The following is a 23,417-nucleotide window of genomic DNA, read 5'->3' as shown; positions in this document are numbered from 1 at the left end:
TGACCCCAAACACACCGCCCAGGCAACGAAGGATTGGCTTCGTAAGAAGCATTTCAAGGTCCTGGAGTGGCCTAGCCAGTCTCCAGATCTCAACCCCATAGAAAATCTTTGGAGGGAGTTAAAAGTCTGTGTTGCCCAGCAAAGGCCCAAAAACATCACTGCTCTAGAGGAGATCTGCATGGAGGAATGGGCCAAAATACCAGCAGCAGTGTGTGAAAACCTTGTAAAGACTTACAGAAAACATTTGACCTCTGTCATTGCCAACAAAGGGCATGTAACAAAGTATTGAGATGACCTTTTGTTATTGACCAAATACTTATTTTCCACCATAATTTGCAAATAAATTCTTTAAAAATCAGACAATGTGATTTTCTAGATTTTTTTTTTTCATTTTGTCTCTCATAGCTGAGGTTTACCTATGATGAAAATTACAGGCCTCTCTCATCAGTTTAAGTGGGAGAACTTGCACAATTGGTGGCTGACTAAATACGTTTTTGCCCCACTGTATGTGTGGTAGCTGAATTAGAAATACATGATGTCCTCTTAAGATGTTCTGTCTGTCTGTCTGTCTTACACTCTTCAAGGTAATTGTCAATGTATTGTACTGTTCTATTCTATCCTATACGATTTGCAATATCCTGATGCATTTCCGCAAACTATAATCTAGTTTGCAACGCAATTATATTGAGATTTTTTAATTTATTTATACATTTTTATGTTATTTATCGAGAATACACATAAAATCCCAGAAACTAAGCTTAATGAAATAAAAAGGCAGTAGTAATTTTATATTTTATAGGATTTACCTTATTGTAAGAAAAAGACGGAGAGGAAGTGCAAAAGAGAGTCTTGACATAATTTCAATCTTTGGGAACGTTGGGAATTTATATTGGGCATCTTTATCCTTTATCCCCCTCCTCTCCTCTCGGACATCCCACTGGGTTCACAAAGGTCAAGGCCACAGATGGCGTCTTAGAGGCAGGTGATAAGGGCTTAAGGAATGCGCCGCAACATGGAGGGTTGCCAATGCTGAGGGGTGTGACTGGTTATGGTTTCTGACTGTCACATGAGTGATTTTTAAGTGTGGGCTTGGGTCTACATATGGCAACATTTAGTCTGATCTAGGCTATCAAGAGTAGGCAGTTCTAGAATCAAACACACACACACACTCACTCACACACACACAGGGATCCCTCCCTTGGATTATTCAGCTCCTTCCTGTCATCTTTGCGTCCAAACCTTCTTTGAGGCTTTAAATCTAATAATTCATGAAAATATGACTTAATTCTGAGATTCAATTGCCTATTGCGCCAGGAGCATTTCCGCCCGGCTTCATCTAGTCAACACATGACACATCAACCAGGCGAACAAGTTATGAACCCTCTAATAGCCCGCAAACGTCTCATTCTGATTGCATGAAGCTAGTCTGCCAGCATTATATAAAGCCAGGCTTGGGTGACGTTTCTCTGCCTGCTCCTCCCTATTCCTTCGGTTTTTTCTTCATCTTCTAAGGATTGAATGTTTACGTGTTTAAAGATTCTTGAGGTAGGTTCAAGAGCTATAATTTGAACATTACTTGTTAGATATTAGTCTTCCATGAGATATTTGTTAGTGAAATATGCCGTGAGTAAATCTGGATGTGTCAATCTAGCACTGATTGGTCAGAAATGAGCCCGTCGATTTTTGGTAAATCAATCTTGCCTGTCAATCACAGATGAATGAAATGCTACATTTCTAAGGGGGGAACGAGGGAACACATTTAATAAATGTATATATTTTCAGAATATAGCTCTCTCTGACTCTCTCTTTTCTGCTCTCTCGCTCTCTCTTTAGTTTTTTCTCCCAGGCAATCATAGCCAATAAGTGATACTGGACCACTGGATAATCCCCCCACCCCTCCCCCTGCACTTTGAAACTTGAACCATGGCCATATTGCACAATACAATTTGTACATCTCCCTGTTAATACAGTTTTAATTTTATATCGATTTATAATATTCTTAATTTCTGTTAAAACTTATATTGTATTTTATTGTATATTATTCTATTTATATTGTATTGTATTTTTATTTTTTAAGCGCAGAAAATACAGAGCACGTCACACAAACAATTCACTGCACACCCTTTATGAGGATGTGACAAATATAAACCTTTGAATCTTTCTAACATTGGGACCTGCGGCAGGTTAACGAGCCCTAGTGTGTCCTCCAGTGTGACTGGTAGTGTGTCTAATGCGCAGGGATCTGTGCTCTTGTCTCTGTTTAGGTACGATTACACGGAGCTGCTGCACAACTCCAGCTTCTGCCTGGTGCCCCGGGGGCGACGCCTGGGGTCTTTCCGCTTCCTGGAGGCCCTGCAGGTCTGTCTCTCACCCTCGCTCTCTCTCTTTCTATTTTCCCCTTTTTCTCTCACTCTTTTTCTCTCTTTTTCGCTTTCTCTCTCTCTCCTTGTTGCTCTCCTTTATCATTCGTCCTTTTTCTGTCTCCATATTTCTCTAGGTATCTCTTTCCGTCTCTCTCTCTGTGTCTTTCTCTCTCTCTCTCTCCCTCTCTCGCTCCGTCTCTCTGTCTCTCTGTTTTTATCTTTCACTCTTTGCTCTCCCTGTTTCCTATATCACTCCCTCTTTGTCTCGCCCTCTTTCATTCTCCTACTTTCTCTCTCACTCCCAAGTTGTCTCTCCCTCTTTCTAATGTGTGTATGTATGTGCTTGTGTGTGTACGCGTGTTTACGTGTGTTTGTGTGTGTGTGTGTATGTGTGTGTGTGTGTGTGCATGTGTCATTGTGTGTTTGTGTGTGTGTGTGTGCTGTGTTTGCATGTGTGTGTGTGTGTCTGTATGTTTGTGTGTGTGTATGTGTGTGTGTGTGTGTGTGTGTGTGCGCATGTGCGTGTGTTTTTTTTCTGTGTGTGTGTGTAAATGAAGAGAGAGTGCAGAGGCCAGATGCAAAAGAATAAAAAATGTGCTCAAAGTCTCCCCCCTGCGGCCCACACATCCCATCAGTTGATCTTATTGCTATTGACAAACTGTCTCCCGCCCGCATGTAAAAAAAAAGATTTCCTTGCCTGGAGGGAGTGCGAGAGTTTTTATACCATCCTCCACAACAGACATCCTACGGGTTCATTCCTATATTGTTTGTGTTTCCCGACGTGTTTTTACATTTTGTCTTCAGAGGTTATGTCGGATAACATAAAGGCTCGTACAAATCTTAGTTGACTTGATGAGTAAATCGTATAACTTGCATCGCTCCAAACTTAGACGGGGGCCTCGGATGGGGATTTAAAGTAGTTTTGAATATTGAGGAGATACAGGTCTGTGGAAGGAGCAATCGTGTCTGCGGAATGGCCGCACGTTGAAGCGTTAATTTCAGTTGAACCACAGGATGCCCCCTGATTTGTTGGATTGGAATTGTCCTGTTTTGGGATAAAGCACTCAAAGGGGGGCCGACACGCTCCGATACTTCCTTGTGTAAGAGTGTACTGCTTCTGTTTTTGTTTGCCGTAAAAGGACCAGTTGATGTTGCATGGCACAACTTTCCGAAGAAGTCTCTCTTTAAATAGAAAACAGCTAAGCGTGACATTTCCCCTTCAATACCTACTGCGGAGGAAGCCACAACTGGCTTCTCCCCCCTAGAATATGTTTCAAAGCAACATATGTCTGGATAGTAATGAATTACTTTAATTGAAACGGGTCACTTCTCACGCGAGTATCTTCTTAAGGCCAGTAGACATCCACACATGTGCATATGCCATGGCACTAAAACCCCATGACCTGTGGCTTTAAAGGTGACAAATCATACCACCAGGTGTGAGTATGATTAGTCGCTACAAGCCGTTTTGAAAATCTGCCTCTTCTGACATCACAAGTGGGCGTGTCCACCTAGATGTGTGCTGGATAGATGAGCAACGTTTGCTACAGTCCACTGGGTAGGCTGGTAGACTGATGTACCCAGCATGCATCTCACACTCATACCTGGTGATATAATATGTCACCATTAAAGGTCTTGTGTCGTGGGAATCGTGTCTCTTCACCTGATTTGCTTTTGCACTTTTAAAGTGAGCGGTTTCCATCAAGACAATGGGCTGATGGCTACGTTTTGTTCATCTCTTGGGGAAGAGTGGAGGGATGAGTCTTTTCGCGGAGTCGACATTAAAAGCCATTGTAAGATCCGTACTTAGAACGGACTGAACCATCGTCTCGCAGGGGAACCAAGAAACAGACATTGTGTCCAAGCCCTTTCCTTGTGAGGAGTAGGACTAAAGACATGAGATATGTGTGAAGAGAGTAGAGGAGAAGTGAGTAGTGAAGTAAATTCGGAGAAGAGCTCCATGTTAGCCGAGCTCTAATGGAAAGTGAATCAATGGACCAAACTTCTCAGCATGAATTAGAATCAACGCACGCTCGACATTTAGTTAATCGCCTCTAATCTCTAAACTTCTTTTCTTTCAGAGTCATGTCTTGAACTTTAAAGAAATGAAAAGCCAAGAGTAATTAGTAATTTGTATATATATATCCATCCAATGGTGGAACCTAACATAACCTGACGTTCACATCCCCTCTTATTGGTTGAGCTGATGGTGGAAATTATTTATAACAGATTATTTTGTAAACAAAATTGATTAAAAAATTATACAATGTTTTTATTTATCAAATGCACAGTATACCACATTCTGGACAATGCATTATTGTGAGAAGTTGACCACGTAATTTATCAAAAGAATATTCAAAAGTATTGAAAGGATCTTTATAAAGCATAAAATATATGCAAAATGAAACAGGGATGGAGGGGGGATGTCGTAGTGCAATTGATCGATTAAGTCTAGTATTATAACTATGACTACTACTACTACAACTTTAATCTCCAAATGATAAACCGGTTTTGAGTCGTTTTCTTAAAATTAGTTTTCCTCTGCGCAGGAACACAGGCCATTCCTGCAAAATAAAGAATGGCTCCAGATAAAAAGATAGCAGTCATTTATCCTCTGGGTATTAATGTGAAAAAACAGGATTTGCTCTCTTAAGAAATGTTGCAGAGAAAATACAAAAACTCAAATTTGGAACTTGTTTGAAATGTCTGATCAGAGAAAACGACCCCGGAAGATAAATGCCCCTGCGGTGGCAAATAAATAAATATATCAATAAGCAATACATCACTCCACATGCACGGATCAGTGAAAAACTTTTGTATCAATTTGACTGTTTATTATTGAAACTTTTTTCCCTCCCGCAATAACCAGCACTTTTCTCTTTTTAGATAACAGTAATAATTCTCATTCAGTTTGCAATTTGAAACATGGAGGCATGCCCTGAGGTGTCTGGAGGAAGGAATGATTGTATTGATGTACGAAATGAAAAATTAGTAGCAAATGAAGGCTATTTTGTTCTGCGTCGTGAATACATTTCCTTTCCTTTTATTTAATCTCACTGTCGAACAAGTGCAACCTTTGCATAGCTCGATTAATCTTTGTCAGTATGCGTGAATAACTTTTTTTTACACTTTTTGAATGCAAGACGATGAAATGCAATGGGACAAAGAGTATGATATATATATATATATATATATATATATATATATATATATATATATATATATATAGGACAATTAATATACAATGACACTATTATTAAAGGTTGTATCAGCGATGCTAGGCCGAAACATAAAGGATCACATTCATTCCCACCCCATAAGCAGGCCGTCAAAAAAAACGCGTCTCTGTAGGCAGCCTATGCTCCGAGATCGTACACAAAAACAAATGGTATTGCCGACCACTCAAAACCAAAATAAATAGTAATCCAACCAACCACCGACAAGGGATGGGTGTTGTGATGTTTTGCGCTGCGTTCATAATAGTTTTTACTGGATGCACGAAACACGGAAAGGAGGGGCGAGCTGGCTCTGTTTGTTTGGGATCTCGCTTCAAATACAAACAGAAGTGATGTCACCCAACATTGTTGATACAACCTTCAATTAATTAAATTAATTAATTGAATTAATCTATTAATTGGTTCAATTAATAGACAACTTCCAGTTCAAGACAAGCAACAACATCACTTAACTTATCATTTGTGTGTCTGTCAGTCTCTTTGTCCCTGCATGCAACAAACACGGATCCTTGCTACCGTTGATAACTAACAGAGAACAAGTTGTCTCTTATTTGAAATCGACATCATGCGCCATCAAAGCACTGCCTCATGGATTGCGTGTGTGAAACCAGCCCTTGATGTTGCTGTAGTTGTTGTTGTTGATGTCCGTGTTGCTCTCCAGGCAGCGTGCATCCCTGTCATCCTGAGCAACGGCTGGGAGCTGCCCTTCTCCGAGGTCATCGACTGGAGGAAAGCTGCCATCCTTGGGGACGAGAGGCTGCTGCTACAGGTGGGCCCGTGATGGATGGATGGAGGGGTCGGTGGGTGGATGGTTGGGTGGAGAGGGACACGAGAAAACGCATGAAATATGGATGGATGAATGGATGAGTGAAAGATTTATGGTTAGATGGATGAATGGGTGAGAAACAAATGGATGACGGATGGGTGAAAGATGGAAGGATGAAGGGCAGATGGATGGATGGGTGAATTATCGATGGATGGATGGATTAAAAACATGGATGAATGGATGGATGAAGATGGAGAGATAAATTAACGTGAAAGATGAACGGAAAACAAACGGATGGCTGAATGGATGAGTAAAAATGGATTGACATTGCAGGTTACCTCTGAGATCTATGTCTCTCTTTCGCTCCGTCTCTCTCTCTCTCTCTCTCTCTCTCTCTCTCTCTCTCTCTCTCTCTCTCTCTCTCTCTCTCTCTCTCTCTCTCTCTCTCTCTCTCTCTCTCTCTCTCTCTCTCTCTATATATCCGAAAGCCGATGCCATCAAGCTACAGATATAGGATTTTCAGCAGGGGCTAATTCAGTCTCGATTGGGGCTTGAAAAGCCAACACACTCCGTTCATGGCTTAATCCTCATCTCGATCTCCAGATCCTCTTTGGGCGAACACACAAAGACCTGCCATGCTCTTCTCCAACCACACCAATCCCTCTGACGCAATAGCAAGATTAAGTCGATGGTACCAGAAATACCAGAAATATAACTACAGAGGGAGAGTCAAGATAAATAAGTGAATGCAAAAACTATCCTCCAAGTCGTGGTTGTGGTCAGCCGTTGGGCAAGTGGAGTATGAATCTGTAAACAAGATAAAAGAAGAAATAGACACGCTACATGCCAGATATTCGGCTTCAGGATCCTTTGGTCCGCCCTTCACTTGGGTTTGGATATCATCTCCCCGTCTTCCTATTGCTGTCCTCCTCTGTCTCTCTCAGGCCCGTTTTCCACTGTCCCACAGATGGAATCATATCGGTCAGGCAGGAGAGACAGTCTCCTTTCAAAACGCTCACGTCTGAAGACCACGCTCAAAAAGTTTGACCTGCTCCACTGTTATTGGAGAACAAGTCGTGTAACCCTATATATTTCAGCTTTCATCTTTCGCATATATATGGTGAAATTTTAATAGAAAAACATTATTACCATTAGAATAAATGATAGTGGTGTATGGTGTGAGAGCCATTGTTCATGATCATTACCACTCTGCAGATGAGGTTATTTTGGTCCAGCTCTAGGAATAGCAGTTCTAGGATTTCATGTTTCCTTTTGTTCCCTTTGTTATTCCTCGATGCTCGACACATGATTCACTCTATTATGACCCTCCATATGAGTACCAACGGCCCAGATGACCTCTACTGGCACATAGATTAATGATGGACAATGCGTGTGCATTTTTATGTGTGTCTGTTTGTGTGGCACAGACAAACAAGCACATACACACAAACACACACGGACACACACACACACACACACATATTACATGTTAATCAGGATGCATCTGTGACTCTCAGCACACGTTTTGCGTTTTCGTGACATTTGAGCAAACAAACAAAATCATCAAATACAAAATGTATTTGATGATTAGTGAATATACAGTAATACAATAATATGCTAAATTAGTGAAACATTATTGAAAAAATGTAATATAATCAAAAAAATAATACAATAACGGTATTTCAAGTCATTGTGATACGAACACACATTTAGTTAGTTTGGGATTAGACTCACCCCGGATATTTTTTGTCAAAGTCACAGGATTTACCCCAGAAAGTTTAGTCATACAAAGTATCTGCATCCAAACTTACCAAAAGGATTCCTAACTGTTAAACTACAATGAAAGACAAAGGCGTAAAAACTATACACTCACACTACATAATAAACACTCTCACTCTTTATTTACCTGCTTCATCACTCCCGCTGCCAATCTCTCTCTCTCTATCTCTTGCTCTCTTTCACACGCTCTCTACCTCTCTCTATTCCCTCTCTCTCTGTATCTCTCTCTCTCTCTGAGTCTGGCAGTCACACGCTCACACTACGCTCTTAACACCTGCTGAGGGGAGTAGAAATCAAATTAATTTCAATTACACTGTTGATCACATAAAATATGGAGGGAGTTGACTTTTCCCCGTCCTCCGAGAGCAGACGTTGCAAACACACGCACACAAACACACACCATACACAAAACCAATGCACTCACGCACACAGGAAACATAAAGCACCCCCGCAGAGAAGCCACGTAAACACCATTAGAGTCAACGGCGGTTGGGTAGAATCGAGTTGACGCCAGTATTGTTGTTTACCTTGGTCATTTGTCATTGCATTATGTATACGCCAGGTTTGTACAACACCTCCCTCCTCCACCTCCCTCCAATATAAAACAGTATTTGTTGGGAAAACACAACATTATAGACACGATAAAAAGCATTATTTTATGTGATAACACAACATTATATACACGATAAAAAACATTATTTAATGTGATAACACAACATTATAGACACTAAAATACATTATTTAAAGTGTCAACGCAACATTATAGACACGATAAAAAGCAGTATTAAGTGTGATAACATACCATCATAGGCATATTGCTCTGTCCTATACAGATTATAGGCAAATTGTATTATGAACAATGATTTCTTTATTCCTTATCATACCATATACCTCTCAGTAGTCTGCTGATTTATAGTAATCCCTCCTTATAAAAAGGTGAACGCACCTCACACCACCTTGCCATCTCTACCACAATGTTCCCTTGGCCTGTCTCCAGGGGCACACTTCCCAGCGGACCCAATTGATTGACCGAGGATAGATCCAAGGTTGATCGGGTTGGGGCTGCTTTTCCATTGTTCATTCACTTCACAATCATTTCAAACCAATTTGAGTCCAGAAAGTGTCCAAAAGGCAGCAAAAGAAATACCAACAGACAATGTCCCCAGCATCGTATATATTTTTCTTGTAGCATAATGTATTCTTTTTTTCTAACAACTCAAAAAGGTTGTTGGGTACTTTGTCGTCTATCACGTGTGGTGATAACATCTATTAGCATGCTCCAGCCAATACGTTTTCAATTCATGCATTCTTTCAAATGTGTCCCCCCCCGTCACGGCTGTTATCCCGGCTCTGTTCATTCAGTTGACATTTCGAACAAATGGATCATCAGCGCTATGTCGCCCATTCCAATTCCATTCCCTTCAAACGGCACACATTGGGTTATCTCCTAAGCCTTATCGGATCTGACTTTAGTCTGTCCCTGCTACGGTTAGGGGAAGGGGATGGGGGGGAACCACCATCTTTTGTTAAACGTATGGACGTACGTCAATTATTCATTTTGCTGGTATGTAAATCCTAGCTCTAGTCTTTTTTTTGCTACTATAAACAGGCGATGCTGCTAAAGTTTCTCCCGCCCATTCCCAGTGTAAATAGTCAGTTTTCATTATTCTAATTAGTTTGTGCCATGTGGTCTGTGGCCATTATCAGTTTCTCACGATCTATCATTAGAAACGTACATGGAGGTTCTTAAGTCAACATTAACCCTAATGCTATCTTCCTCTCTACTGTTTTAGGCCATGTTACCTAATAGCATGCAAACGGTGAGCAGTATGATACCGTGACATAGATGATTGGGGCGACCTAAACATCTTTTTAATGTTCAACCGTTCGACGAGATCATCAAGAATGGGTTGTCATTTAGTCAGACAAACCCAACGGCATCGGTGATTTGCTTTAATAGAACTCTAAGAATCACCGTCTTTAACCTAAACACCCACCTCTACATGCGCGCATGCACACACACAAACACACACACACTTAGCTCTTTCTCTATCTCAATCTCACACTCTCGGGAGAGGTAAAAAAAAAGAAGCCTGATTTTAGCGCATTTTATAGTCATAGCCATATAAGTATTATAAATAGTACTGCTTTATATTTGCGGGCTTTGTCACACTTTATTAACTAAACAGCCTGTTACAATGACTGTCGATAAGGTCTGTAATTGTTAGTGGGGAGAGAAGAACATAAAGGTAGACTGGAGAGAGAGCGCTTGCTCAGTTCCCCCAGAGCCACTTACATCCAGCGTCTGGGAAACATGAGGGATTCCACGTTGAACAATTAGACGGGAAAAAGTTATCGAAAAAATGGTCGACCGCCCTCGATACATTTAGGACTCATTATACTAAGCAGCAACATGTTGAGCCATTTACCACGACAACAACCAAATGAGCCTAGCCGGCGTTAGGGGAACGATGAAGGAGGCATAACCCCATTATATGTACTTAAGTATTGAGAGTAAATGCACAAGTAAATACTGTTAATAAAAAAGGCAAAATAACAAATGTTTTCCCATTTGAGATTTATTGGAATTTTCTAAATATATCAACTATAACATCAATATTAGCGGTCTTTCCTCACCTTCCCTCCATCTTCAGCTTTTATTTTGTAGTGAGTAATGGAGATACAAAAGGGAAATGTAAAAATGAAAGTTGCAAAAAGTGAGTAAAAGGGAAAGTTGCTAGAAATATAAGTACTCAAGTAGTACAAACCCAAAATAACTAACTTCTGAAGTACAGTAACAAAATATTTTCTACCTTGTTACTATAAACCACGGGCTAAACCTGAACAACTCTGGGGCTACAGCCGCGAGCCAACGTTTTCCCACGGACTCCGACTGAATCCAGGACGTCACTGAAGGCTCGTGCGTGTTTATGGCTCTAGGTTTACTGTCGTATTCTGCAGTCGAAGACGTGCGATGATGGCGCTTTATATTGGTTTATTTCATGTGATCTTTATTTTGTCATTTGCCATTATTTTATAGGACAGATCTGCAATAATATAAATATAGCACCAAATAAACCCGTTCATGTTAGATTCATGCATTCATGTGTACGTGCCCAGGCATACCCAGTGCCCCGACAGGAACCAGAGCATTTGATGGCATAGTGAGCCTACCCTGGGGTTAGTTCATTTAATTAGATCAGATCGATTCTTTTTTATTAATCAGACGGTGGGGAGATTTGCAGTTGGACAGCAGCAAAAGATGTTAGTGCAATTGCAAGTAGCAAATAAAAAAAGCAAGATATCATGTAAGAATATGTTTGTATAGCATTATATTATAATAAAGAGTCAGTCACAATATGTTAAGTAAAGAGACTTAACGGCTGAGATCACATTATTGCACATAGGGAATATTTGTAAATTGGGAAATATTGATGTAACACAGTATAACTCATATTGATATTGCACCAGTAAACAAGTCTGTTTTTTTGCGTGTGTGGTCCACTGGGAGTGAACCAGTCTGTTTTGGCGTGTGTGGTCCACTGGGAGTGAACCAGTCTGTTTTGGCGTGTGTGGTCCACTGGGAGTGAACCAGTCCGTTTTGGCGTGTGTGGTCCACTGGGAGTGAACCAGTCCGTTTTGGCGTGTGTGGTCCACTGGGAGTGAACCAGTCCGTTTTGGCGTGTGTGGTCCACTGGGAGTGAACCAGTCCGTTTTGGCGTGTGTGGTCCACTGGGAGTGAACCAGTCCGTTTTGGCGTGTGTGGTCCACTGGGAGTGAACCAGTCCGTTTTGGCGTGTGTGGTCCACTGGGAGTGAACCAGTCCGTTTTGGCGTGTGTGGTCCACTGGGAGTGAACCAGTCCGTATTGGCGTGTGTGGTCCACTGGGAGTGAACCAGTCCGTTTTGGCGTGTGTGGTCCACTGGGAGTGAACCAGTCCGTTTTGGCGTGTGTGGTCCACTGGGAGTGAACCAGTCCGTTTTGGCGTGTGTTGTCCACTGGGAGTGAACCAGTCCGTTTTGGCGTGTGTGGTCCACTGGGAGTGAACCAGTCCGTTTTGGTGTGTGTGGTCCACTGGGAGCAGTGTTGGTTGCACAGGTCCCGCGGTGGTATCCCTCCCTCCCACCCTGAGGTGAGGCAGTCTGTCCCTGAAGGTGCCGCACTGCTCCGTCAGGGTATCATGCATGGGCTGGGACATGTTCTCCATCAGGGAGGCCAGCCGTGCCGTCATCCCCCTGTCTCCCAGGCCCTCCCCTGGGTCGAGGGCGGCGTCTCAGGACGGGGCTGGCTTCCTGAACCGGTCTGTTGTGCCTGTCAGCAGTCAGGCTGTTGTTACCCCAGCTCCATTAAAGAGGGCTGAGGATCTGGAGTGGCCCCCTGCACTCCAAAAGACTGGAGCGAATCTCCTCAGCACATCAGGTCTTTCTTAGAAATAGATTTGGTTAGTCTCATAGCATAATTATCTAAGTCAAATTTTGGCCAAATTGTGATATCTAACCTAACTGACTCACATTGGCTATATCCTAAGACAATCAGAGTGCTTTTTACATTCCATAATCCCTATCTGCCTTAATCATCTATGATACTTTGGCAATTTTTACGCTAAAAACAAGATGAACCTCAAAATATGACTCAGGCAATTATGCTAGGAGGCTAACGATTTGTATTGTCAGTCGAGTCCACCCTATTATTCAGGTGAACTCCCAGGTACTTGTACGATTTCACTGTCTCAGCGTCCATTTTCCTGGATATTCCCTTGACTCGCGGAGGAGGGTGTTTGTACCTGCCCACCAACAGCTCTCAGGCTCTCCCTGCTCTGATCCGGGGGGGGGGGGTTCCTGCCGCCAGCGGTCCACCCAGCCCGGGGTCAGTCCTCCGTGCTACCTGTCGTCTGCGTCTGTGACGAGGCCGAGTGGAGCCGTCAGAGAGTTCTCACTGGAGGCGGCTGTGCGTGAAGTCTGCAGTGCAGAGAGTGAAGCGGGGGAGGGGCCGTGCCCGGGGTCAAATAAAGAATGTACAGTACTGCGCCGAGACCACAAACCATGACCGAAACCGTGAAATGCACCGCACCGAGACTCACCTGGACCGTGACACCCCTTATACACTTTGTATACACACATGCACACCATGGCATGGCAGGTGTAGGACAGCGCACTTTAGACACACATGGAGGAGAACACACTTCAGCCAGCTGTTGGTATCTATTTGCATCTGTAGGGAACATCAAGCTATCTCTCCCACTCTCTTATATCTCCCACTCTCTAATAGCTTTCTTTTATATGGGTCTGAATAGAGGTTAAGTAGTGAGTACACCTACAGACCCGCCTATCTGACCTCATGGGCCAATGGGATCTGACCCTGCTCCCCCCTGCAAGCTTGCTCCACATATTCTTTCCCTCTCTCTCTCTCTCCCTCTCTCTCTCTGTCTCTCTCTCCAACTCTCTCTCTCTCTCTCTCTCTCTCTCTCTCTCTCTCTCTCCTTCCTCCCTGACACCTAACAGCTACCCCCTTTTCTAAACGTGATTATAGTCTTATTCTCTCTCCCACCTCTCCCTCCTCCTCTCCCAGGTGCCCTCCATCATCCGCTCGGTGGGCCTGGACAGGACCTTGGCCCTGCGCCAGCAGACCCAGTTCCTGTGGGACGCCTACTTCTCCTCTGTGGCTAAGATTGTCTCGACCACCCTGGAGGTAAGAGCCCGGCGGCGTAATGAAACAGAGGCCCCCCTAATTGGAATTGTTTTATGGACTTCTGTGCTTTTTTCTTTTTCTCTTTTTCATGGGGGGGGGGGAGCCCTCTTTAATCTGTGTTTGCAGGGAGTGAGGAGACAAGGCTTTACATGGTCCAGCATGCAATGGATGTATTATAACTGCCTATGAATCATTTATTTCCAAACCCTTAATACTGAAAGTGCACAACTAGAGTGAACCTCAGGTGTACTTCCGGAAAGGTTTATTTTTTTGTTAACTTTTGTCAACTTTAAAGTTTTCCTTCTAAAGTGTACCCTTTCAAAATGTAAAAGCCAGTCAGCTCCTGCTAGCCACATATCTGGACCTCGTTTGGGATCATGTGATCAATGCTTTCACACAACTCCATTGCCTCGGGCCTTTTTCCTCCCGATATCCACCCTGTCACACGTATCATCGTTCTTCCAATGACTGCGATCATCAGATTCCCTCTCCGCCCTCCTCTCCCTTCCCTGATGCCTCCCTCACTGTCCGGTCGGACCCGTGTCCTCTTCTAGCTGAAGGGCGATCCTCAGGCAGAGGGAATGTGTGTGCGGTGCGCACTGGGCTAGCACAATCACAGATATCCGCTCTTCCATTTCCACATTCTCCAACGCCGCATCCCCACCGGGGCCTTCTGGGAAAAAATACATTCATTACACATATCCCATTCACGCCCATTCAAACCCACACTCTGGGGACATTACAAGTCATTTATTGAAATTCCAAACCAGAGGTTTTACGGTGGTATCATTGTTATTATCATTGCATATTGCGTGCTGATATTGATATTGCTGCGAAGAGCCGTCCTCCGTGCAACCAGAGTCCACTGTGGTTTGGCGGGTTGGCTGCCTCTAGCAGAGGATGCAATGAGTCCCAGGGCCCACAGGCACTCATTCACTGCTGTCCAGATGTTCCAGAATCCCATTCTGCATGCCATCAGTCTAAACGGGTGAAATGAGCCGTTGATAGCCGTAGCGGCCCGTGCACCAGGGTGCACAAGAGTTCCATGCCAAAACTGTGTGTGTGTGTGTGTGTGTGTGTGTGTCTGTGTGAGTGTGAGTGTGTGTGTGTGAGTTTGGGTTGTGTGTGAGAGGGGCGAAGGGCTGGCTGTGTGTTTGCCAAGCTAATACTTCACAGATCATTGGAGAGCTGTGGGGATGGACACACCAACGCACACACTTGTCCAGACACACAAACACGTATTCCAACACACACACACACACACACAGACACACACACACACACACACACACACACACACACACACACACACACACACACACACACACACACACATATTAAAGTAGCTGATTAGTGGGTTGGGGAGATTTAAGATTTCGTCAGACTGTAGTGTTCAATGTTTTGATTTTTTAAGACCCTAGCCACTTGTGTTTCCTTTGGTGATACGCACGAACAAGCAAAATTTCCGATGTCCAAAGTAGATCAACTCAATCATGCAAAGATGTGCAAATGATTTGGCTGGTTTCAAGTGATTAGCATATTTATAGATCCAGAGTTCTCTGCGAGGGCAAATGTATAAGCATGCTCCTGAGACTTTTGATGTTCCCACATCTCCCAATGGGAATGGTGGAAATATAGTTGAATGTGATACATTTAGGGGTTACAAAGGGGCCTTACACATTTTAAAATGAGTCATCCCTGAGGAGGGAAAGCAACGTTGAGCAGAAACACACAGCAATGTTCCCATAAAAATAAATATATGAGTTAATCCACCCATTCATTCATCCTATCCATTCCCCCCTCAGTCGTTCATCTATCTATCTATCCATTCATCCATAAAATGACCCATCCATTCATCAATTCGTCTATCCAGTCATTCATCCATTCAGCTATTCATCCATCCACTTATTCAATTATACATTAATTCACCCATGCATTCATTCACCCATTCCTCCACCCATTATTTGACTCACCTGTTCATTCATTCAGCCATTTCTTCCACACATGCATTTATTCATTCTTTCATTCATTCATTCATTCACTAATTCCTTCACACATTAATTCATTCACTAACTCATTCATTCTTTAATTCCTCCACATGTTGATTCATTAACTCAGTCATTCATTCACACATTCCTCATTCATTTAATCAACCATTGGTCAAGCCATTATCCATTCATGTATTCATGGGACAAAGGAGCCAAGAAAGAGAGAGACGGACCAATCACAGGTAAAGATAAGAGATTTGTCGCCTCATTCATGGGGGGGAAGAGTGAGAAATTGTTTTAACTCTGAGACAAAGCCAGCAGTTATAGCTATCCTTCTCCTGCGAGACTGCGAGAGCCCTCTCAGATAAGTGATCATTCCCTTCCCTCCCTGCCAAATCCTCTCTCAGCACCTTTCATCTCCATTCCTGGAGACAGAAAATAGAGACAAGAGCGCGTGTTGATTTCTGTCACTCTTCATCTCTTGATGTGAAAAAAAACGATCCCACAAATTCCTGGATTGTCGCCTTTTGCATGCACTCGTGTGTGTGTGTGTGTGTGTTGTGTTTTCCAAGAACGAGGTAAAAGCTAGATTATATCATGTGAATGACACCTCTCTCTCCCTCTGCTTCCCATTTTCCCATTTTGCTTTGCTTTTGATCTCCCCTTCATTGTTCCTTATCTCCATCATAATACGGTCCTTTCTGTGGTATTATTCCACCCTATTTTTTATCCTTCATCCCTCCCTTCCCCCTCTCCCCCATCCATGCATTCCCTCTCCATCCTCTCCCTGCTTGTTATTCTCAACACCACCCCCCCCCCCCCCCCCCCCCCCCCCCCCTCTCTCCCTCTCTCCGGCCTCAATGCGTCCCTCCATCCATCCCGGGACGCAGATCATCCAAGACCGCGTCCACGCCCACGTGTCCCGGAGCGGCCTGCTGTGGAACGCTCTCCCAGGCGGGCTCTACGCCCTGCCCCAGTTCTTCACAGACCCCTCCCGCTTCCCCTTCTACTACGCCATGCTGGGTGAGAGACCTGCACACACGCACACACACGCAGGCACGCACACACGCAGGCACGCACGCAGGTACGCACACACATACACATACAGTGTACGGTTCCCTTTTTTGGTGAGGTTTGGTTTACTTGATGATATTCCCTTCCTGCGCAGCTCACTATTGTTCATCATAATAAGAAATCTGTTTTATTGAAGGAAACCTTGCATATACAAGAAATTTGTGTAGGTTGGGAAAAGGACAATCGATTACGAAGTTCAAAAGTGCAAAAAACAACTGATCATAAATTCCAGTTAAATACATCAAATATACACAATAATACATAAACTCTAAATTTCTAAGATGCGAAAGTGGAAAGTCGAATGTTTGTGTATTTCAGTGTTTTTTATTGTGTACATGTTTGTCTTTGTGACTGAAATGTGTGTTAACGTGTGCTTATGGGGATGTATTATAATTATCAAATAATTATCCTTCATGAGGTTCAGGATTAATTGTACTTAATACAGAAGCTGTGATGGATTCCTTTTTCAGCAGCATTTGAGCAAGATGTCCTCTGTTTTTTTTAACCAGATAGTATGTGCCTTCAGCGTAAATACAATACAGTGGTTTAATTGTTTAGTCAATGTTCCCCGAATAAGATTTCCCTTCCAGAACTAAACACTTTGCCATAGAAACGTCCACATTTCTGTTGTTATCTTTCACTCCACTCTCATTCCACTCAGATTTAGAAGGTCAGCCATGGACGATTAAGTTACTATTACATTTTGTAAATGGTATTCATGTGATTATTGAATGATTAACTGATTAATGGACTGGCATTTGCTTAAAATTTGTTTTTTTATAACGAAGCAGAAATTATGATTTGTCTCTCAAAGGCATAAATTATGAATTTGCCCTATAGAATGAAGAGTACTGGGAGGGCTGTTATTTAAAAGCAGTCTTTAGTTAATTTATCTTGACCTATACCCAGTGTATTGGAGCTGTCTTCTGATTAGCAGACAGTGAGTTATATCACAAAATGAACATGGTAATTATTACTAAGCTAAATCGGCCGATAGAAATGGAATGTAGCCTTAGAGAATGGTTCCACACATTGTTTTTGTGGCCCCACTCGAAATCCCCATTTATTGATTTACTATAAAGGAGGCCAGTGTAGTCCTATGTCGTTGTTGTTTTTTATTAAGAAAGTTCCACTCAAATGACCAAAAGTCATGCTCTTATCCATAAAAAGCACAGGCTTTTGCTTGAACAAAATGTTAAGTGTGGTAATTTGTTTGTGTTTTTTGGATGAAAACCAACACTTTAGAGGTAAGGTAATGAAAGTACCTCAGCTGTTAAATGAACCACACTGGCTGGTTTGGGATCCCCCCGAGCCCAAAAGACTTTAAGTAACACAGGGCCGTAATAAGGGTCCGCTTTACCAAATTGCACTCAAGGGGCCCCTTTCTCTAGGCCCCTTCGTCAAAGGGAAGCTGCTCAAGGATTTAGCGCAGGCTTTCCATACTAGACACTCTGTCAGAATGTGACACGGCAAACGCCACAGTTCCGTAACAGAGTTATGAGCGGAGTTGGGGAAGGTGTGCGTGTGTGTATTTGTCCCTGTGCATGTTTTTTGTGTGTGCATGTGCGTGTGCTGCTTTTGTGTGTGTGTGTTCCCGCATTCACGCGCAACTGCTGTGTTTATACCACATGCATGCCTGTGTGCGTATTTCTGTGTGTGTGTGTGTGTGCCAGCACTTGCGCCATCACCTCAATAGGATGAAGAGGGCTGTAACTCAGATAGATGTTTGTCGCCCTCTCAGGAATTGTGGACCAGGCAGGGGAGGGGGGGGAGGGAGAGGGGAGGTGAACGAGAGGGGTGGTGATGGAGGAGGAGGGGGGGGGAGCACAGGAGGATTAAAGAGAGGCAGATGGATAGAGAGAAGAGGACAGGAGTGGTGAAGGTTTATGCCCCCTGCCGTAAATCACCATTTTAGCTCCTGCCATCTCCACTACTGTAGCGAGGGGAATGAGTTGTTGTTGTCATTGCCGTCGATATGACAGTCTCACTCTGCTAACTCGCCGTAAGTTTTGATGGCTAAGCACTCCCGACTGCTCTTTTTTTTCTTCTTCTCCTCCCCCCTCCCCCCTCCTCCCTTTTTCCCCTTGGAGAGTTGGAAAAAAGTTTGACTGCTCGGGGAAGTCAGGGAGGGAAAATGCAATCTTCGGGCTGAACTTTATTTGTAGGTATGCGTGCATACGTGCGTGTGTTTGGTCCCTGCATATATGTGTGTGTGCGTGCGTGCGCGTGCTGTGGACCAACCTTGCGTTCATACACAAAAATACAGAAGCCAAAGTGTTATGTTATATTGTCAACGGCTTGTCCTATAAAACACTACAGACAAGGAAGTGATGTAAAATGTATGTAATAGGAGTCATTGTGTGTGTGTGTGTGTGTGTGTGTGTGTGTGTGTGTGTGTGTGTGCGTGCGTGCGTGTGTCTGTGACTGTGTCTGTGTCTGTGTCTCGTTTGTTTGAGGAGGATCTGAAGCTATCTGATGCAAACACAGTGACTCTGGTAAAATCAATAAAGGGCCTGGGGGGACTGCTATGGGGACCCACACACGCAGACACACACACACACAAACACACACACACACACACACACACACACACACACACACACACACACACACACACAGCACTCAAGTCTCTCGCTCTCAGGCTGGTAACTTCACACTGTCTTTCAACTGCTTTTTAAAGCAGCACAGGATCTATGAAGACAAGCCAGCACAGGAGGAGGGTGTACATAATTGGATTTTCCTCTTAAGAAAAAGAGAGACTGACAGATGAGATGAGAGAAAGAGAGAGTGTGGGAAAGAGAGATAAAGAGAGAGAGAAGAGAAGGAGAGTACTTTGATAATGAATATGCCCATAATTGTGTAGGAAGTATCCTCATCACAATGTAAATATTTATTCATTTTTCTTGGATGAAGGAATATTGGCATCAGTTTTCGGGTCGAATTAGAGAGCAGATGGAATGATGAAAGGGTCACGGCTCCCTGTCTTGCTGCACAATCTTCCTCATTCCCTCTACAGTGGAGGCATGGATTTCATTCCATATTTGACTTGATTTGGCATGAAATAATGGACCCTGCACTGTCGCTCTCCCATAGAGAGAGAGAGGGAGAGTGTGTGAGAGAGAGGGAGAGTGTGTGAGAGAGAGGGAGAGTGAGAGAGTGAGGGGGGGAGAGAGTGAGAGAGAGAGGGAGGCGAGAGAGTGAGAGAGTGGGGGGGAGAGAGTGAGAGAGGCGAGAGAGAGCGGGACTGAGAGAGGGAGAGAGAGAGGGAGTGAGAGTGAGAGAGAGAGAGGGAGGGAGAGAGAGAGAGGGAGGGAGAGAGAGAGGGAACGAGAGAGGGAAAGGGAGAGAGAGAGGTTAGAGAGAAAACGATCCCTTTCCTTGCTCTGTCTCCTCGGTGTCTGCGACTCTGTCCAAAGAGGTCGACGGTGTCAATGTCTGGTATTTCTTCACTCAGCCTGGCGACCAATTAGGTGTGAAGGCTAACAACGCCCTGACACTGTCTCCAGGGCAACGGGGGGAGCAGAAACAAGCTATTTCCTCTGCCCTTGTGTGTGTGTGTGTGTGTGTGTGTGTGTGTGAGTTAAGGCAGCCCATTGCTTGCAACGGATAATAGCAAGAGAGGAGTAGGGGGAGGGGTGTGTGCGGTGGTGGCAGGGTTAAACCCAGGTGTGCTCCTAACATCACTAATGGGACCGGTTAATTAAGGTCTGAGTACTTCACCGGTGTTGTCTCTCACTGGTGTGGTTAGCACATACACACACACACACACGGGTTAAGGGAGAAGGGTAGTTAAGTCGTTATGAAGTGATTAATGTCAAGAGCTACACCTGTGTTGACCCCTGTGCCAAACCTCTGGGGCCATCTGTGTCGCTTAACACAAATGCTATGGCGATGTTGTGTCATGAACTGATGGTCCTCTTTCATCATTTTCTTAAGTGCTGTGGTTTGTTTTGCCTTGTGTTTATTATGTTTTAAGTTTTCCTTCGTGCCATGATGAAGATGATAGAGTACATCACAATTTCTGTGCAAGCATTTACACCAACACAAATTACAATAACATTAAAACATAACAATATTTCACAGAAACATTGCAGCCCTCACCCAAAAAATGCATAATTCAGTGCCACCACGATCCTTTTTCATTGAAATAAGGCACGACAAAACCCTGAAGTTTTGAATTCAGTAAGCCGTCGATGAGTGTAATTAATTATACACATTCTCTCTGGTGACTTACACATATTTAGCTGCGACCCGTCACTAAAGAGAACCGTTGAGAAAACCAAAAACATCCTTCCGCGTCAGGTGGCCATTTGAATGTGGATATGGAAGGGAGGTGAGGAGGAGGAGGAGGAGGAGGAGGAGGAGGAGGAGCAGGGCGTAGGAGCTGGACCTAGTGGTATCTCTGCACGCCAGGAGGTCACGTCCTTACCGCTCCATAAATAGCCCCTGGCCCCACCAGAGACGCGCTAGAGTCCCGCTCATGTGTCAGCTTGATGCATGGCTCTGTGCTAAAGGGCGGCCCGCCTCCACTTAACCATCAGGTTCCCCGTCCCCCGCTGGCCCCCGCAGCCTGCGTGCCCCCCGCATCCTCCATGCCCCCCTGCAGTCCCCTTGCTTCCTTTGGCCTTGTCTGTGTGTGTGTGTGTGTGTGTGTGTGTGTGTGTGTGTGTGTGTGTGTGTGTGTGTAGGGGGGGGGAGTCAGTGCGTGTCAGTGTGTGTGTGTGCGAGTGTGTGTGTGTTTTTATGAGTGTGTGTGTGTGGGGGGGGATCACTGCATGTGTGTGTGTGTCAGTGCATGTGTGTGTCAGTGCATGTGTTTTTGTGTGTGTGTGTCAGTGCGTGTGTGTGTGGGGGTGTGCTAACTCGTGTTAGTACATGCCTGATAAGGTCTGAGTAATTAGGGCTATCAGGTTAAAAGCGCTTTTGCAACATTTAATGAAAACAACAGACCCCTGCAAAATAAACATCTGTTTTCTATTAGCGTAAATAGATGCAAAGCGATCTGCTCGCCAGACTGTATGGCATTGATCAGAAACATCAATTTGATTATATTGATGACACATTACATATACTGTTTAATACAGTGGAGAGTAACTACACATTTGGCTCGTGTAATGCCATCGTTTAACATTAGCCAAACTCGAAACAAATACACAGGGAAAGAAAGAAAGTTGAATTGTTAATGTCAAACGTCTTTTGTATCTCTAAATCTTCTGGGATAAACAGCTTGTTTGTGGGGAGCGTTAGAAAACCCGCAGCTTATACCTAAATAAATAAAAAATCGGTGTCGTGCTTAACATCAAAGCACAATATGCGCAAGAGGGGACATCTTTCAGGGAAAGTGGCTGTGTTTTACCACACTTTTATTGGTTCTTATTGAGTGTTTTTAGTTTTGTAGCAGGCCTTTTTTTGGGAACAAATGGCTTCAGAGTAGTTTGTGTTGAACTCGCACTGTGTCAGCACCACTCAACGTCCACTCTCTCCATGCATCACCTGTCATTACCCCATTCACTTCGTACAGAAAATCCTTTTTTTTCTTGCATCCATGCTGTGGAATAGACACTAAGATGATCATTTTCTTTCAGGCATTCTGTATGCTGCCTCAGAAGCTAATTGATTTCTCAAGTGCCGTCTTCGTCAGCTGAAGAGTTGAGGTTCTGGCTCTCACTGATTTGTTTGCGGTCCCCTTGTGAATAACCATTCAGATGATTATTTAGTATCTGGCTTGTTTTGGAGTTGTTTCTGTCTCACGCACAACATACAGGGAATATGCAGAGGCCGCCATGGAGCAGGTAATCATGCAGGGCTTAAGGATGCATTTGGCTCGAGGATGCTTTAAATAGATGGGCCAGAGCCGTACGGCACGGTGCCTTGTTTACCCGAGCATAGCCTCTGCATTGTGCAGTCTGTGCTGGGTATGCCATGGTGAACTCGAGCCCATGTGATTATGGTGGAGATCATCATCCTATGACTTAGGAGGGGTACGTTTGAAGTGTGTTACGGCTGCAGAGTAGAGAGGAGCATTTCCACTGCCACTTCACCAAGCACCACATATGCGCTCATCCCACCACACCTACTCTTGCACTCTTGGATCAGCTCTCTTCAATAAAGGTGACTCTTGGCACTCACTGCGTGCTTGTGTGTGTGTGTGTGTGTGTGTGTGTGTGTGTGTGTGTGTGTGTGTGTGTGTGTGTGTGTGTGTGAGTGAGTGCCTGTGCGTTTGTGTGTGTGTGTGTGTGTGTGTGTGTGTGTGTGTGTGAGTGAGTGCCTGTGCGTTTGTGTGTGTCTGTCTATATTTGTGTCTCTGTGTGTGTGTGTGTGTATGTGTGTGTGTGTGTTTTCCCGTGTGTGTGTGTGCTCTTCAGGCACGAGCCCCTCTGCCCAGTTCACGGCGGTGGTCCAGGTGCTGGCTCAGAGCCAGCTGCAGAGCCAGACCTCGCCGCTGATGAAGCTCATCGTCGCCGTGGCCAAGTCCACCTTCTGTGCACAGGTGAGAGCGAGTGTGTGTCTATTTGTGTGTGTC

At 44.1% G+C, this 23,417-nt stretch overlaps 1 protein-coding gene across 1 annotated transcript in view; it reads left to right on the top strand.

The window, feature by feature from the left end:
- LOC307087497 (exostosin-1) overlaps positions 1-23,417 on the top strand; it is a gene marked incomplete at both ends in the record, with an annotated part of 169,764 nt that overhangs the window by 115,751 nt on the left and 30,596 nt on the right. Inside the window, 5 exons of the mRNA XM_079753091.1 lie at positions 2,265-2,358; positions 6,261-6,368; positions 13,713-13,832; positions 16,711-16,843; positions 23,260-23,384. Of these exons, the coding sequence (XP_079609217.1) occupies positions 2,265-2,358; positions 6,261-6,368; positions 13,713-13,832; positions 16,711-16,843; positions 23,260-23,384 (580 nt within the window). The remainder of the gene's footprint in view (positions 1-2,264; positions 2,359-6,260; positions 6,369-13,712; positions 13,833-16,710; positions 16,844-23,259; positions 23,385-23,417) is intronic.

The sequence above is a fragment of the Pollachius pollachius genome (genome assembly GCF_949987615.1).
Source record: "Pollachius pollachius genome assembly, chromosome: 16".
Lineage (NCBI taxonomy): Eukaryota > Metazoa > Chordata > Actinopteri > Gadiformes > Gadidae > Pollachius > Pollachius pollachius.
This window is presented reverse-complemented; position numbering and strand designations above follow the sequence as displayed.